Below are 17,417 nucleotides of genomic sequence, written 5' to 3'. Positions count from 1 at the left end.
CAGGATAGATTAGAATGTCGTCATAGAAATCCATTGATTGGACTGCTTGCTGTACATCTTGTTTGTGTATATAATATATCTATGTGCGCTTGTCCTCGATAATAACTTATTACTAGGCTGCTGGTGCAGCACGTTTGTTCCCGGAAATAATTAGCCCCCACATGAGCGAAGACTACTGGAAAACAGACATCTTTGGAGATATTTTATAGTGAAAAGGGCACCTGACGAGCCTGCAACCTCGAAGACCCACGAACTGGTACCGGTACGTGGCGCATTTGCTACCGGGCTGCAAAGAAATAATAATTTAATAACGACCGCATTCTGGCCGAATTAACCCTGTGCCCCTGCTTAACACACCAATATCCCTGTCTACTTTAGATATAATACTACAGGATAGATTAGATTGTCGTCATAGAAATCCATTGATTGGACTGCTAGCAGTACATCTTGTTTGTGTATATGATATATCTATGTGCTCTTGTCCTCGATAATAACTTATTACTAAGCCGCGGGCACAGCACGTTTGTTCTCGGAAATGATTAGTCCCCACACGAGCGAAGATTACTGGAAAACAGACATCTTTGGAGATATTTTTACGGCGAAAAGGGCACCTGACGAGCCTGCAACCTCGAAGACCCGCGAACTGGGAAGGAGTCTGTGCAACAGGAGGATCAACTTGTAGAAACCGCAAATGACGGCGACCTTATTAAACGTACATTTGAGACAACAACTCTACCGAGGTTCTGGATTAAAGTCATTCCGGAATATCCTGACATCGCTACAAGAGCACTGAAAACCTTGCTACAATTTCCAACATCGTATCTTTGTGAAGCGGGCTTCTTAATTAATGCTTAACGACAAGGCAAAGTCGTTAACGGTGAGAGCGGTGTGCAGTTGTTGTGTGCAGCTAACATGGCAGGATGTATCTGAGGAGAACTTTTCTGCAATTCCTTCCATGATGAAACGGAAGTTAATATTCCTTTCTTTCAAGAAAATTTGTAGTGTTTTCTTTGGAATCGTTGCATTTGCGCATTTTGCGGCAATGTTTAACGTCACGTGCATGCGCAGAACCGCATCGTCGAAATTTTTGATGGGTTGCAAAATTTGTCAGAACACCGGTCCGTGAAAAAAAAGACTCAAATAACACCGGTGGGTGGTGCAAAAAAAGGTTGGGGACCCCTGGTCTAAAATTCCAGCAGAGCATTGTAAGAAACTCATTGATCACAGTTATTTCATCTAAAGGTTGTGCTACCGAGTATTAGGCTGAGGGTGCCAGTACTTTTGTCCAGCCCATTTTTAATGATTTTTTTTCTTTCATTCTCTTTTGTGTTTCTTCATTGCAAGCAAAATAACTGAAGATATTACTACCAAAGCATTTGTAATTGCAATCATTTTCCGGAAGAAATACAGTACAGCATTATCTGACAGAATTAAAGGGGTTCCAATACTTTTGGCCAGCAATGTAGATGAAATAAAGGGAAGAATAAATTCAAATAATGTCTTCCCTGCTCACTGTCTGCACAGAAAAGGGGCATTACTGTATACTGAGGCATGCGTGATTCATTTTGAAGACGGCACATGATGTTTTTTCTTCCCTGGCCATGAATGAAGCCCTCCCCCCCATTCAGCATCCCTTGATGCACAGTCACGACACTTCCCACTTTTTTCACCACACCAAGATGAATGTGCCCGAGCTCACAGAGTGTAGCGCGCCGCATTGCCATTGTGTCGATGGTGACGATTATGACTTTGACGATGGGCAAGAGTAGTGAAGGCACTTGTTGTTTATGTCCCCAAAGGGCCCATCGTGCGCTCATCAACGTTTGGATACCGTCTGTGTTCCTTCAGGGCAGAGCTGCTAACGCCTACCACGTTTATCAGGTAAATAGTTCAGAAGCACACATCATCACCAGTCATATCTTGGACTCCCTTCGCTAGCTTTGGCTCAACGCTCTATTTTTCTGAGAAAAGTCAATATGCACTTTTGGTCTGATGAAAACACAAACTCATGGCATCCAATAAAAGAGTGGTGAAAATTAGCCAATGCAGTTAATTCATGCAGGAGGTCTCTCATCACAGTTGATCATACAGAGAACGGTAACTCTGTAATGGCGTACCGCAAGCAACACGTTAATTTTGCTCATTAATATTCATGACGTTAGCACGTATGGCTAGGTGGGTCAACCTCCCGTATGTCCCTAATAGTAAATGAATGAAAATAGTGTACGAACGAGATGTTTACTGAGCTAAACCTCCCAATTCTGTTTGAAAATGATGCCAAATTCACTGGTAAAGATGTGGAAGAACATACAAATGTTCAGTTAAAGAGATGGCTTGAGTGTCGAGGGTTGAAAAAGAGCCGAGCTGATCCAAAGGTAGCTTTTTTATCAACGCCGTTTTCTTGTGTGCATTGCCTTACGCCACTGATAATGACATTTTCCTGTTTCAACAAGCTATCCTTTACCACCATATGCCCCGTCTTTCTTATATCCTCTGGTTGTCTTACGTCTCTGACCGTTCTTGGGGGCCATTTATATTGCTATATTTGTGTAGCGATCGCAAATTCTACCCCGTGACAACCAGCAAACACTTTTACCGTTTTGGGCCGAATATAAGACGGTGTTTTTTGCATTGAAGTAAGACTGAAAAAGTGGGGGTCATCTTATATAAGTGGGGGTCATCTTATATTTGCAGTCTAGACGTTATACCCATTCACCACGCTAGATGGCGCCAGATATCATTGAAGCGATGTTCTGTCATGACGACTCTCAGTTACTCTCAAGTTTAACCAGTTTGAATTATTTTATTGGAAAGTTTTTCCTTCTTCAGATTTGTTTCAAGACTACAGTTACAGTTAAACTTCACTTTTATGGTTAATGCAGTTATTGCAATTTTTTTGTTTGGTTTATATTGATTTCAAAAACAAGAAGCCATTCATTCGAATGTGATTGCACTTTAGTTTACGTATTTAAATGTTCAGATATTAAGATTTGAATGAGGCAAAATAACATGCTTTTTCTCTCAAATATATTCTTATCATCATCTGTTTCAGATGTACTGTAATTATTTTCTGTATAAAAATTAACTTGGTGTTCAAAAAGTCTTTTTTCAAACTTGAGTCTTGAAAAAGGGGGTCGTCATATAATCAGGGCCGTCTTATATTCGGGCCAATATGGTAATTTTTTTCATTAATAACAAATCTTAACTCAATTTACCCCCTTTATTAAAGTTGTTTTCGCAACAGAAAAGGTAACAACAGATACCATTTTAATTTTTTTCAGGTCATTCATCGTCAGACAGAAGCAGCACGGCAAAACGCCACGCTAAAAATAAATCAAAATATCAAAATGACTTACCTCTTCGTCCTCTGTAGGACCATGGCCACCAACAAAATGTTAACTGCATATGAAATGTGAATGGCTTCACCTTGCTAACGTTAAACTGGACGTCCGCGCAAGTTGATCCATTCTTCACATTTTTCCCCTCAGAGTTTTGGTTTCGTCTAACGTATGAAGAAAACATCCTTCATATGTCGTAATGTCTTGAGCCATTTCTACAAGTTCCATAGCAGCAGTGTTTGATTGGCATGTTTTTGGTTTTTTTTTTTTTTTGGAAAGATTACCGGAGAAAACAAACAGAAATAACATGGTTTGTATGCGAGGGTGTGTCTATAATGTCCCACTTCCGCGTTGCGATGGCGACCTCACGGTCTAAAAACAGCATTCGTGTGGGACGCTTTTCTACAACATGGCAAAATGCAACATTGTATAATGGTCTCTGATTATGTCAAAATGGACAAATATCATGTTTCTAAAAGCAGACTACTTAATAGAAATAAACAAGCAGACTCTGATCCTCTGGAAAGGATTTCCGATGGTGTCCTTTTTTTGTGTGCGTCAAATATTCCCAGAGAAAAGAGCGACTTTTAAAAACAAATTCAGAGCAGCTTTTAAGCGGCGTCACCTACACGTCCCAGGGAATAAATGAGCTGCCAAATCGTGGGAAACAAGTGTTTTCCTTCACTGTGCTGGAGCACACATGTGAGTTGCTGTCCACTGCAAATTTTACAGTGTGTGCAAAAAACAAAACGGGGACACCTGAATATGATTCATGATATGTCATTTTTTGAAAGCTGTGTTTACCAGTGTGTGCCCACGAGTTCCCTGAGGTCACATTGGACGGCTACGATCTCATTTGCTGGGAGTTAGGCTTTTGTTTCTATGTGAAGATGGATATAATTTAAGACCGGGAAAAGTGTCAGACAGCTCTCTGCTCAAGATGTGAATTTACATCTATTATGGATAAGCTGAGCAGGGTAGCAAGCCGTTCCTGATGTTCAGTTAGCGCTAAGGATGTGTCACCTGTCTCTTCCTGTTCCGCATAGTTTTACCTGACTCACATTACAGCTGTACCTCTTGGCGATCCAGTATGTGTGTGTCAGAAAGTGAGGGAATGTGATGGGAGAACTTGACGGATCCAAGCAGAAGCAGCAGTTTAGTTTGTTGGACTACTTTCGAAATTCTGCCCGAACCTCGCTTTGACCCTCTCAGGGGCAGCGGTCACGACTCGAGTTGCACCAATACCGCTACTAGTATCTGTACCCATACGGCACTAAAACGAAAGCATCAGGGAGTAAGGTGCCGATGCTGCGCAATATGTACTCTTGAGCCCCTTTCACACCTACCTAAACACCGTTAAAATCCCAGGATTTAAACAGGTAGCCCTTATGTGTGAAAGCAATTTCCCGTCCGGGTCGACCTGTTGACGCCGACATTTACTGAGTCGCGTATTAGTATAATGTCCTGGACTTTCCGGGGAAGCGGTATGTGTGAAAGCAGGCCTTAAATTCCCGCCGTCAATATCATAGTGGGCCAATCGTCATTTCCTCTTTAGTAAGTAAGATGAAAAGCAATAATCAACACGGCAAACTGGTGAAGGAATCTGACCTTCTAGCCAGATTGCCGCAGTCACGCCGGCTGAACCTCCGGACCCGTGCTGGCGCAGCTCCAACGACCCGGGCGGGCGAAACCGTGACAACCCGGCCAAAAGGCCAAACTCAGTGCATTCACCTTAGTCTTAACCCCTTGTACTGACTCCATTTTGAAAGCTGGAAAAAGTCTTCGAAGCACAAGTTGACAATTGATTCAGGTCAACAGCGATCAAACAGCAAGGCGAAACAGAAATAGACTCAGGCGAGGTGGCACTCGTTCCAAGGTCACCATATCACAAGTCAACAAAAGGTTACAGAGAAAAACGACAACGATTAGTTAAACATTGTCTTTTTGAAAGCTCTCGCGGAGCGGCTGTGGGCAGAAGAAGGGTGTGTTTGGCCGTTGTTTAAGATTATTATAATGAATGAATGAATGCGGATTGGACAGGAGGATTCGGAAGTTATGGTTGTCAGGGCAACGAGGGTTGTGGATTTCGTCACCTCAGCGCAACTTGAGTGCGGAGAGTTCACTGTCTCGCTCGTGCGTTCCTCCTTATCGGATGTTCCTTGTCAAGACAAGATGTCTCGCCATCTGTTCTGGACTGTCCGGAAGAATTGATTGTGAGAGTTAGTGGTGCAGACGTGGGCTTGTAGATGTCTTGCCTCGTCAGCGTCAATCTTGCTCAGTCAGTTGCATGACACACATGTTGGGCTTCTGTGATAAGAAGGTGTCATGTATTTCTTATGCCCTATATTCTGCTTGTTTTCCTATGGTACTATGGTATAAGTGCTATTTGTTTTATATTGCGTGTTTGACTAATACAAACGGTCGATGGTTAAATACGAGAAAAGATACCATTCCCTTCCCTGAAAATATCAAAATTGAACTGAAAACATGAGGAAATTAACTTTCTACTGAATCGTAGAGCCGAGGAAGAGTGTCCATCATTCGTGTTTGGAAATATGTGGTATATTTTGTTGCTGATGCCGACCAAAAATATAACGCCTGGTTCTAAAATCGCCCAGCCGCTCTCCCCGTACAGAGAGCGCAGAGTCGGCAACACGGGACGAGTCTGTGAAAGTGTCCGATCCGTGTTCTTCAGATAGGTTTTTTTTTTAAAATGCCCTCCTGTTCAAAATTTTTCTTCCCCCAGAAAATTGAGATTTTAAGCTTCCCAATGATGTATCACACATGCATACAGGACAATTTTGAAATTTGGCCAAATTAGGGGTCTGAGAGCGGAACTTCAAGTCACCTGAGTGTTTTCCGCCATATATATACTGTATATATATACACAGGGTGTTCCAAAATGATTGACCCCATTCTAAATGCCCATTTCTCGGAAACTACATGACGGATTTTAATGAAACTAAATACACTTTATGTTGAAGGTCACTGGTTAAATTTACAAAGAAAAGTACAAATATTTGTTGGTTCTATGACAGATTTTCATAAATGTTCAATATGAGCACCGCCTGTGTCTGTGCAGACGTTCAGTCGGTATTCGAGCTCGTGCCAAACTCGCTGAAATTTCTCTTTTTTTGTAGTCGGTGCCTTCTTTGCAAAATTTATGTAGGAGGCACGCTGCACTGTCTTCGGCGATTGAGTCCGAGCATACTCTAACACGCAAAATGCCTTTTCTTTTGAAGTGAACGGCATTTCTTAACCTGAAAAGATAGAAATGCTAAACGTTACACACAAAAACTTGAAGTGTCCCTTCACAATGTATATATATAAATTTCAAACAAAGTGGTGTTGGTATCGGTGCCAAGAAATGGTATCGGTGCAAAACTAATTTAAATGAGATTATAACAAGCATACTTTTAAAAAGAAAGCAATTAATTGCTAGCAAAATGTTCCACAAGTGTCCATGTTAACGCATGTGTGATAAACTAGCGATACGCTCATTTAATGTCACAGCAGAAGATTATGATAATATAATATTGCATAGCATTGGCACATTATTTCTTATTACTGCACTATACCGATGACGTGATTTTAGCCGAATCAGCGCAACACTAGTTTGTAGCTCCAATTTGCTATTATTCCCCTCTTCAGTGCTGGTCTCACGACGGCTGCCGTCCGGCTCTCGAGCCCAATAGAAAGTTCAGCCCATCTGGCGCATTGGAAACTTTCTTTCCCAGAGCTATATTGGTCTAATGGCTCCCCGCGGAAAGGGCTTTTGTTCACGGACAGCCTAATGGATGGCCAAGGTTACTGGAGTCATTGTTGTTAAGGTGAGCTAGTTGTCTTGATTGAACACCCGGCCGACTGTTTAAAAGACCGGGGAGTATCATAAGTGGGCTTTTCAAAAATCCCCCCAAGAAGACTATCCCTCAGCCTTTTTTTTTTGACATTGTCGCACACACGCGCTGTCAAAACGGAGCTTCTGATGGGAGCAATGAGCCGTAGCTGTGATGGAGACTTTTTTTTTTTTTTTTTTATCCCAGGATAGGTTCAGCGAGTCAAAGGGATTTTTGAAGCCTGGGCCTAAGTTAGGTCACAGCAACCTTGTGGTTTAATATAAGCTCATTAACAGCCGTGCGCTGCTGCCGCTGAGGAGGAAAAGCTGATCTAAACAGCACTTCTCACATTTACCTCCGTCAAAATCTATACTTCTCGCCCTCATTTCCCCCCCCATCAGTCTGTCTCTCAAACACCACCAGCTTGCACAGCATTATGCTGAAACTCTTGTTTTCTCAGTCAGACAGACACTTTTCTGAAATGACTTCCACCAAGATCAGCCAGGCTCGGGGATGAATCGGCTCATCATGGTTGGACATTTCTCCTTTGTGCCATCCTTTTCCTTCCTCCATATTCCCTTTTCCCTTCTGAACCCGTAATGAGCAAATTATACGGACCGCGGTGTTCTCCCTCCTACATAATCCCAGCAGCGGCAGCTATAATGAGAGGAGGGGGGGGGGCATCATTTGTACCGACATCGCTACACGCAAGGAGTCATTTGTGTTGTGCGGGTGCGTCCGTGTTATCGTCTGACAATCGAGGGATGAAAAGAGCATCAATCACAAGCGGTTAGGGGTTTTCTTCCCTTTCTTAAGAAACAAAGTGTCGCTCGGCTGCCTATTATCAGGATCTGTTCGAGTCGAGCCACTCGTTGTTCGGGACAGAATAAACAACCTGTTGTCCCTATTTCGTCACCACCAGATTTTCAAGCCGTATATTCGCAATTTCCCTTACTGAATAATAATAGTGTTGCACCGATAACCATCTGTATGTGTACAGATACGCTCTCCCGCTTCAAATGGATTGGACGTCAATGGCAACTCATGAATAAAGCGTAAATAATTTGACATTGATAAAATCGTCTTTTAAAAATAAGCCAGTTATGACTCCATTTTAATGTCAGTGCATTGACTCGACGGGACGGGAACGTTGCCCCTACCGACACGGCCGTCTTTTGGCCATTTTGGTAGGGGCGTTGAATAATCATTTCATGCTTCTGCGGTGAATTGAAATCAGACGTCACATCCATTTGAAGTGGGAGGACTGACAGTGAATGAACATTAGTTCATTTGACAGCCATTGAGTGTAGCAGTCAGATAGCATGACTTTATATTCAAGTAAGTATGCAGACATTTCGGATATATACAGTGCTGGGCAAAAGTATTGGCACCCCTGCAATTCTGTCAGATAATGCTCAATTTCTCCCTGCAAATGATTGCAATTAAAATTGCTTTGGTAGTTAATATATTCATTTATTTTGCTTGCAATGAAAAACACAAAAGAGAATGGGTTATTTTACACAAAACTCCAAAAATGGGCCGGACAAAAGTATTGGCACCCTTTGAAAAATCATGCCATGCTTCTCTAATTTGTGTAATTAACATCACCTGTTACTTACCTGTGGCACATAACAAGTGGTGGCAATAACTAAATTTTGCAGCCAGTGAAAATGGATTAAAGTTGACTCAACCTCTGTCCTTGTGTGTACCACGTTGAGCATGGAGAAAAGAAAGAAGACCAAAGAGCTGCCTGAGGACTTGAGAAGTAAAATTGTGAGGAAGCATGGACAACCTCAAGGCTACAAGTCCATCTTCAAAGACCTGAATATTCCCGTGTCTACCGTGCGCAGTGTCATCGATAAGTGTAAAGCCCACGGCGCTGGGGCTAACCTCCCTAGATGTGGACGGAAAAGAAAAATTGACAAGACATTTCAACCAAAGATTGTTCGGATGGTGGATAAAGAAATTTGACTTACATCCAAATAAATTCAAGCTGTACCGCAGTCCAACAAAAGTGTCAACTCGTATTATCCGTGGGCATCTGAATAAAAAGGGACTCTATACCCAGGAAAACCCCACTTCTGACCCAGAGACATAAAAAAGCCAGGCTGGAGTTTGCCAAAACTTACCTGAGAAAGCCAAAAACGTTCTCTGGTCAGATGAGACAAAAGTAGAGCTTTTTGGGAAAAGGCATCAACATGGATTTTACAGGGGGAAAAAAACAGGTCTTCAAAGAAAAGAACACGGTCCCCACAGTCAAACATGGCGGATGATCCCTGATGTTTTGGGGTTGCTTTGCTGCCTCTGACACTGGACTGCTTAACCGTGTGCATGGCATTATGAAGTCTGAAGACTACCAACAAATTTTGCAGCATAATTTTGGGCCCAGTGTGAGAAAGCTGGGCCTCCCTCAGAGGTCTTCCAGCTGGACGATTACCCAGAACAACACTTCAAAGAGCACTAAAAATTGGTTTGAGAGAAAGCACTGGAGACTTCTAAAGTGAGTCCAGACCTGAATCCCATAGAACACCAGTGGAGAGATCTGAAAAAGGCACCCTTCAAATCTCAGAGACCTGGAGCAGTTGGCCAAAGAAGAATGGTCTAATTCGAGCAGAGCATTGTAAGAAACCCATTAATGGATACCGGAAGCGGTTGTTCGCAGTTATTTTGTCTAAAGGTTGTGCTACCAAGTATTAGGCTGATGGTGCCACGACTTTTGTCCAGCTTATTTTTGGAGTTTTGTGTAAAATGATAATGATTTAATTCTTTTTCATTCTCTTTAGTGGTTTTTCATTGTAAGCAAAATAAATAAAGAAATTACTACCAAAGTATTTGTAATTACTAGGGCTGTCAAAATTATCGCGTTAACGGGCGGTAATTAATATTTGACGCAATTAATGCACATGCCCCGCTCAAACAGATTAAAATGACACTTCAGTGTCATGTGCACTTGTTACTTGTGTTTTTGGAGTTTTGTCTCCCTTTGCTGGCGCTAGGATGCGACTGATTTTATGGTTTTCAGCACCATGAGAATTGGTGGTGCTGAACAACGGCGAGCTACTAGTTCATTTTTTGTTTGAAAATTTTACAAATTTTATTAAAACGAAAGCATTGAGGGGTTTTAATATAAAATTTCTATAACTTGTACTAACAGTTATCTTTTAAGAACTACAAGTCTTTCTATCCATGGATCGCTTTAACAGAATGTTAATAATGTTAATGCCATCTTGTTGATTTATTGTTATAATAAACAAATGCAGTACTTTTGTACAGTATGTTGAATGTATATACCCGTCTTGTGTCTTATCTTTCCATTCCAATAATAATTTACAGAAAAATATGGCATATTTTATAGATGGCCTGAATTGCAATTAATTGTGATGAATTACCATTAATTAATTTTAAAGCTGTGATTAACTTGATTAAAAATTTTAATCGTTTGAGAGCCGTAGTAATAGTTACATTCATTTTCTGGGAGAAATTGAGCATTATCTGAGAGGGGTGGGGGTGGGGGAGGGCAATACTTTCGGCCAGCACTGTATTAGTTGGAAAAAAAAAAGTGGCGATGTACAGTATTGATTAGTAGTGATTAGTACGGTATCGGCCGATACCATACAGCCGTGCAACGGACTCTGTATCGGAAACCAAAAAATGGTATGATAGATAGTGTACTTCCAAGGACATTGATAATGAAAATCCATAATAAGGAGTGATGAGTGCTGTCAACCCACCTGTATCTCTGAACAGGTTAGCGTCCTATAAAGGGAACGTGCATCTCCATCTCTACGACTCTAGCCCTCCTACTTTTCCCCCCAATCATTACTCACGTCTCTCCTCCATTTTTTCTCGGACCTGGCTCGTTCTCCCATATTCATAGTAATTAGGCGTGTTTGAAGACGGTGACGCAGCCGATGATAAATTCCGAGGCAACGCAAGTGAGACCCTCCCACCTCCGCAGCAACTTGACACCAGCCATGAATCATGAATTGAACCTCGCACTTCTTCCCAGATTAGATATTCCCATTGATTTTCGACACAAAAGTTTGTGTATTGCGCTCTACTGTACGCTGATGTCCCTCAACCCTGAACAGTATTGCAGTCTGTCCACCCACTTATCAAGACCAAATACTTTCTTATTCCATTCGAATTTCCTTCGTCATCTAGCATTGTACTCTGCCTGTTACTGTTACCATAGCAGGTAACCAATTAAAAGCTGCTCTGGCCATTTTTCTATGCACCGTACACAGCCACATAAATAAGCCTCCCGATGAATAATTGAGACATCGTCGCCGGTACAATCCTGACACCGCCGTCCCTCGAGAAATTCAAAGTGAGAACTGCCTTAACACCTTTCATTTACGTTTCGGGTTAATGGGTAAGTGGAGGTTGACTTTAAGGGCGCTAAGATTTGCGTTGGCATGCAAAGTGCAAGACCCTCTGATTACCCATAAGGCTCTGATTTAATGGTGAGAGATATTCATTTCCAACATGGAGTATGTTTATCTCACACAAATAGATGTTTTTTGTTTAAGTGCTACTCATGCTGATGATCCTCGGCGTGCGTGCGTGCGTGCGTGCGTATGTGAGCGATGATGGTCGTGATAATGGCAGGTCTGTTACAGCTGTTACGTTGATGATGCTGATGATGAATGTTTTACAACGCTGATGACGATAATTGCCCTCATTCTGGTCTCGCGCCCATCAGTCTTCTATCAAACTAGCGTTGCACGGATACCATTTTTTGGCTCCCGATTCTGACACCTGTCTGTGTGGTATTGGCCGATGCCGATACTTAAAAAAAAAAAAAAAAAAAAACTAAATTACTGCATACTCACTTGGCCGTCAATTAATTTCTATTATGGCATGGTCAGATGCCATTTAACTCATTGTCTGCCATTTATGGCATTAAGAGGTCCAATCCAAAATTGGTTCATTCGCTGCCAGCCCTGATGTCCCTAGTGTTTTACTATACTGTATGATTGGCCAACAACCAGCTGTGGGCTGTTACACGAAATTTCCGGGTTCGCGGTAAGTCACTAACAGGCACAGTTTTGCAAAATAGACACTATTTATGACAATTGCAGAATGAATGATGTTTATTGATTACAATCCCACATAAAAGCAAGCAATACAGACATCAAATCAAGCATAACACGTGATAACAATAACGCTAGATCCAGATTGTCACTTCTAAATCCCCGCGCTACCGTCTAAAGCACAAATATTCCTCTTAGAATAAAAAACTCTTACCGTGACAAAAGGGCGGAGAGCCAACGCCCCGATCAGAGTCAGAAGAGGAATAAAGCCAAGCGATTCGTACGTCATCCGTTGGCAGACTCTTGACGGGGTGGAGAATGCCCCTGGCTTTATAACAGTACATCTCGTGAGCATGAAGGTGGTCGGCCTCTAAGCTCAGAAGATGAACCATTTTGCCCATATTGCCTCCCCGCTATGGTATGAGATTCCCTCCCGGTTGAGGTTTGTTGTGTTACATGGGCGCCAGTATGTCGTGAGTGCAAAACACGTTATCTCGTGAGATTCTCTCCCAACTGTGGAACCCAGACGCCAGGATGGTGTGAAGAACAATAACAGGTGTCAAAGTGGCGGATTAAACAAGGAGAAGTTGTTACAATCAAGGTCACAGAGGCAATCATACATCACAAAGGCATAATGTGCTTCACTTCAGGCATAATGTGCTAATTCACTTTTTTTCCCCATATGGACGCAGTTGGTAGCTCGAGTTGTCTTGGGACCGAAGGGTCTGCGGTTCGATTCCCGGCTACGAATAGTGAAGGAATCTGACCTCTTAATCACACTGCCGGAACCAAGCCAGCCGAACTGCCGGACCCGCGCTGGCTCAACTCCAACGACCTGGGCCGGCGGTACACTGACAACCAGGGCAAAAATGACAACGATTAGTTAAACATTCAGTCTTTTTGAAAGCTCTCGCGGGGCGGGCTGTGGGCAGGAAGAAGGGTGTGTTTTGGCGTTGTTTAGGATTATCTTCTATTGCAGTTTGGGCTATTTAGTTCATGAGTCACCGTTACTGAGGCAACCGGAGTGGGAGATTTTGCCTCAGCGTCAAAGGGGCACTTGGAGTCTTATCAGTAATGTTATCAGTTGGATATCGGGCCGTAGCCTGGTACACCAGACTCATCGCTGTTCCAGCTATATAGTCTGGAGACCAATGAGTGGATTGAATTTCCAGGGCGGAGCAAGCCACAGCAAACAGACAGCGAGTGGACCAATCAGTGACGGGCGGACGTGTCGTTGGTCAAGCGACAAACTCTTGCGCGAGGACGTTAACACACAAAGAGAACGGAGAAGATTATTCAACATGGCTAGCGCGAGACAGACTGTTGGTTTTAGCGACTCAATGTGTTTTTGGTCCTTTAAAACGGAATTTACCGTCGATAGAAACATATTCTCGGCTCTCCCGTTCGCCAGCTGTGTTGTTGTGGGGACGACTTCCGGCACTCAAGAGTGACGTTGCTCGGTAAGAACGCATCACGCAAATAAACGTTCGGGCTCGAGAGGCCAATAAAGACCTGGCTTCCAGACGCCATAGCTGGAACAGCAGTGAGTCTGGAGTTCCATGCTAATCGGCCCGGTGTTCCTCATAGGACAGAACGTCCCGCCATTTAATCTGGGCTGTCCTGAAGAACTGATTTTTGGTGTTGCAAACGTGGGCTGGTAGATGTCTTGCCTATCAGCTGGTTTTCAGTGTCAACCTTGCTCAGTTGCATGACGCACGCGTTGGGCTTCCGCGACCACAATGCGTCATGTGTCTCTTATGCTCTATGTCAAATATATTCTGCTTGTTTTCCTTAAACGATGATATAAATGCTATTTATTTTATATTGGGTATGTTAGTGTAATATAAACAGTCAAACAGTAAATACGAGAAAACTACTACTATTCCCTGATTGATTATATTAAGTGTGTTAGAGTAATACAAACAGTTGAACAGTAAATACAAGAAAAGATACGATTCCCTTCACTAGCCACTGTCGAAGTCCCCTTTGGCAAGGCACTGAACCCTAATTTTTCCCCAGTGGGCTGGCAGTTGCCCCATTGGCGCGTGTAAGGGTAAATAAATGTGTGCAAGTGTAAACTGCCGTGGGCATGGTAAACATGTCGATAAATGCGCTATACAAGTACTTTCCATTTACTGTGAAGACTTCAAATTCTTTTGTCCACTCACCTATTCCACTTAAGTTGATGCGTCACCTGCATTTGAACCCGCTACAAAAAGAACTCTCGGGCGCCCCATTTTTCAAGTCATCGCTGAGACGGCCATTGATAAATCCATTCATGGGTGCGTCATTGGCAGCTGAATGTGACGTGTGAGAATTTGGCTCGACTTTCTCCTCCCCATTTGGCCGGTGACAAGAGTATGGCGATTTTAGCCTCGACATGCCCGATGAGCTTTTAAGCTGAAGTGTAATTTGTCAATCATATCCACTCTCTCTGCTCTTTTCCCCTTGTTACAGTCAATTTTTGCTTCCTCATTCTGTCTGGGGCCCTTAATTGTCTGCCTTTACCTCGCATGTTTAATCTTCTCATCAGTCAGCTTCACCCTCCCGCAGTCTCTCTGTCTAATTCATCTAGTTTAGTCTTTACATTACACCCTCTGCCACGCACTTCATGCCCGCCATTTGCCTGTTGGCTTCCTTCACTGAAATGGAGCATGGGTAAGAGTGTGCTAATTAATAATTGGCCAATTCATTGGTCTCCTTGCTCTCAAAAAGCTTCTGGTAGTCACTCAGCTCCACTATTTAGTCCTTCATTTTTGAACTAGGCAAACCAAGGGCATGCCTCAGTAAGGGTGCGTTCACACAAGCACTGTTTGGTCCGTTTTAAACGGACCAGAGTTCTTTTTCTCAGATAGTCCGCTTGGTTTTGTAAATGTTGAAGGCAATAGTACCTTTTCTCCAAGGCACCGTGTAACTGTATTACTCTAACACACAAACAGCACTTATACCATAGTTTAAGGGAAACAGGCAGAATATACTCTCGGGCAGGGGTCCCCAGCCTTTTTTTGCACCACGGACCAGTGTTATTTGGGTCTTTTTTTTCACGGACCGGTGTTCTAACAAATTTTGCAACCCATCAAAAATTGCAACGATGCGGTTCTGAGCATGCGCGTAACGTTAAACATAGCCGCAAAATCGTCACCGATTTCACAGATAACAACAAGACTTGGTTACTGTGTTGAGAGGATATTGGACAATCCATTCCAATAAACAACGTAATATTTTATACAAGCGTCATTTTAATAAATGCAGAGTCAGAATGCCAATCTCTTGTAGTTTCAGGTGTTGAATTTTAATGGGATCGGAAACGGCAGCTTGACAACAACAACAGCTGCTTTACAGACTAATGGAAGCGAAATACAGACGGTCTGTTTATGTGTCGAGCGCACGTAATATTCCCAGTGGGGAATGTTGGGGAAGCCACTTGGAAAATGGGAGATAAACAAGAGTCACTCTGCATTAAAAAATGCTCTCATTTATGGAATCACAAGCATATTTGCCTCTGTGTTATGACATCATACAGTTTGTTGAGCATTATTAGGTATACAATGTAACTTTTGCTCTGTACAATAGCTAAAATTCTAGATGGTCCTAGACACATCAGTCTTTCTGGCTGCTAACAAAGCTTTCTTAGCTGCCTTTTAATGACTCCAAATGTCAGATTTCCCATTTTGTACTTTGTAGAAGAATGCACACGCTGACAAAAACATCCGCGAGAGAAGTAGAATGTCAGGAAAACGCGGGCAGGTAGATTGTGTGGACCCAAATGCAGGGAAACAAAAGCAGGTGGTGGGGATCTTAAAAAAAAAAAAAAACCCAAACGTTTTAATAATAACTAACAAAAACACAAAGTACAACCATAAGTACTGGGGATCAAAAGGGCAAGGTTCAAACAAAACCTACTTAAATCGGAGGGACTGGTACACGAGGGCTTGGACAGGGCTTGACTTAGACATTGACATAGAGAATGACACAACAAGGAATGAAAAGAAACTGGGAGCTTATAGACACACACAGAGACTAAGGGTAACGAGACAACGAGGAACAGGTGGGTGACACAGAAGGATGTAGGTAGGCGGATACACTAGGTGCAGGTACAACAGGTGAACTCAATGGGTAATCACAGGAACACACTAGGGGGGAACCAACACAAAACCTAACATAGAAGCTCACCTCATAACGACAAAAAAAGCTTTTTCCAATCTCCCCCAAAAATGTCAGAAAATTTGAACTGAATATTCGTTCATTCGCTGTCAAATTACATTGAAGTCAGTATGCAGTAATTTAGTCGTAAAAGAACGTGGTATCGGTTCGGCTTCGGCAGATATCACACAGCTTTGTATCAAAATCGGGAGCTACTGTATAAAATTGTACCTGCGGAACTGGTATGTATATATGTAACAGATCTGCGTATAACCGCGACGCACGACTTGTCCCCCTTCGTCCAGGTCAGGATTTAAATCTGCGCCGCCAGAAGGCGAGCAAGCTAACTGCTAGGCTAAAAGCCCAGGCTAACAGCTCGAGCCGTCAGCGCAATGGGAGGGAGGTTTCCGATGCAACGCACACCTGTTACACACGTTATATACAGTGCTGGCCAAAAGTATTGGCACCCCTGCAATTCTGTCAGATCATGCTCAATTTCTCCCAGAAAATGATTGCAATTACAAATGCTTTGCTAGTAATATCTTCATTTATTTTACTTGCAATGAAAAAAAAAAAAAACACAAAAAAAGAATGGAAGAAAAAAATTAAATCGTTATCATCTTACACAAAACTCCAAAAATGGGTCGGACAAAAGTATTGGCCCCCTCAGCCTAATACTTGGGAGCACCTTTTGGACAAAATAACTACGAACAACCGCATCGACGAGTTTCTTACAACCCCCTGCTGGAAATTTAGACCATTCTTCTTTGGCCAACTGCTCCAGGTCTCTGAGATTTGAAGGGTGACATTTTGAGATGTCTCCACAGGTGTTCTATGGGATTCAGGTCTGTACTCAGTTTAGAAGTGTCCAGTGCGTTCTCTCAAACCATTTTTTAGTGTGTTTTGGGTCTTGTCCTGCTGACCTTGTCCTAACCCATGACCTCTGAGGAAGACCCAGCTTTCTCACACTGGGCCCTACATTATACTGCAAAAATTGTTGGTATTCTTCAGACTTCATAAGGCCATGCACATGGTCAAGCAGTCCAGTGCCAGAGGCAGCAAAG

At 42.7% G+C, this 17,417-nt stretch overlaps 1 protein-coding gene across 3 annotated transcripts in view; it reads left to right on the top strand.

Annotated features, from left to right (window-relative positions):
* snx29 (sorting nexin 29) overlaps positions 1–17,417 on the top strand; it is a 162,824-nt gene that overhangs the window by 112,604 nt on the left and 32,803 nt on the right. For all 3 annotated transcript variants that reach the window (XR_009061722.1, XM_057825552.1, XM_057825553.1), the window contains exon 18: positions 1,800–1,881. Coding sequence is in view for 2 of the 3 variants with exons in the window: in XM_057825552.1 (XP_057681535.1) it covers positions 1,800–1,881 (82 nt within the window). In the remaining variant the exon portion in view is untranslated. The remainder of the gene's footprint in view (positions 1–1,799; positions 1,882–17,417) is intronic.

The sequence above is a fragment of the Corythoichthys intestinalis genome, chromosome 21, assembly GCF_030265065.1.
Source record: "Corythoichthys intestinalis isolate RoL2023-P3 chromosome 21, ASM3026506v1, whole genome shotgun sequence".
In the NCBI taxonomy this organism is placed as follows: Eukaryota; Metazoa; Chordata; class Actinopteri; order Syngnathiformes; family Syngnathidae; genus Corythoichthys; species Corythoichthys intestinalis.
Note: the sequence above shows the minus strand (reverse complement) of the source record. Positions and strands in the feature narration are given on the sequence as shown.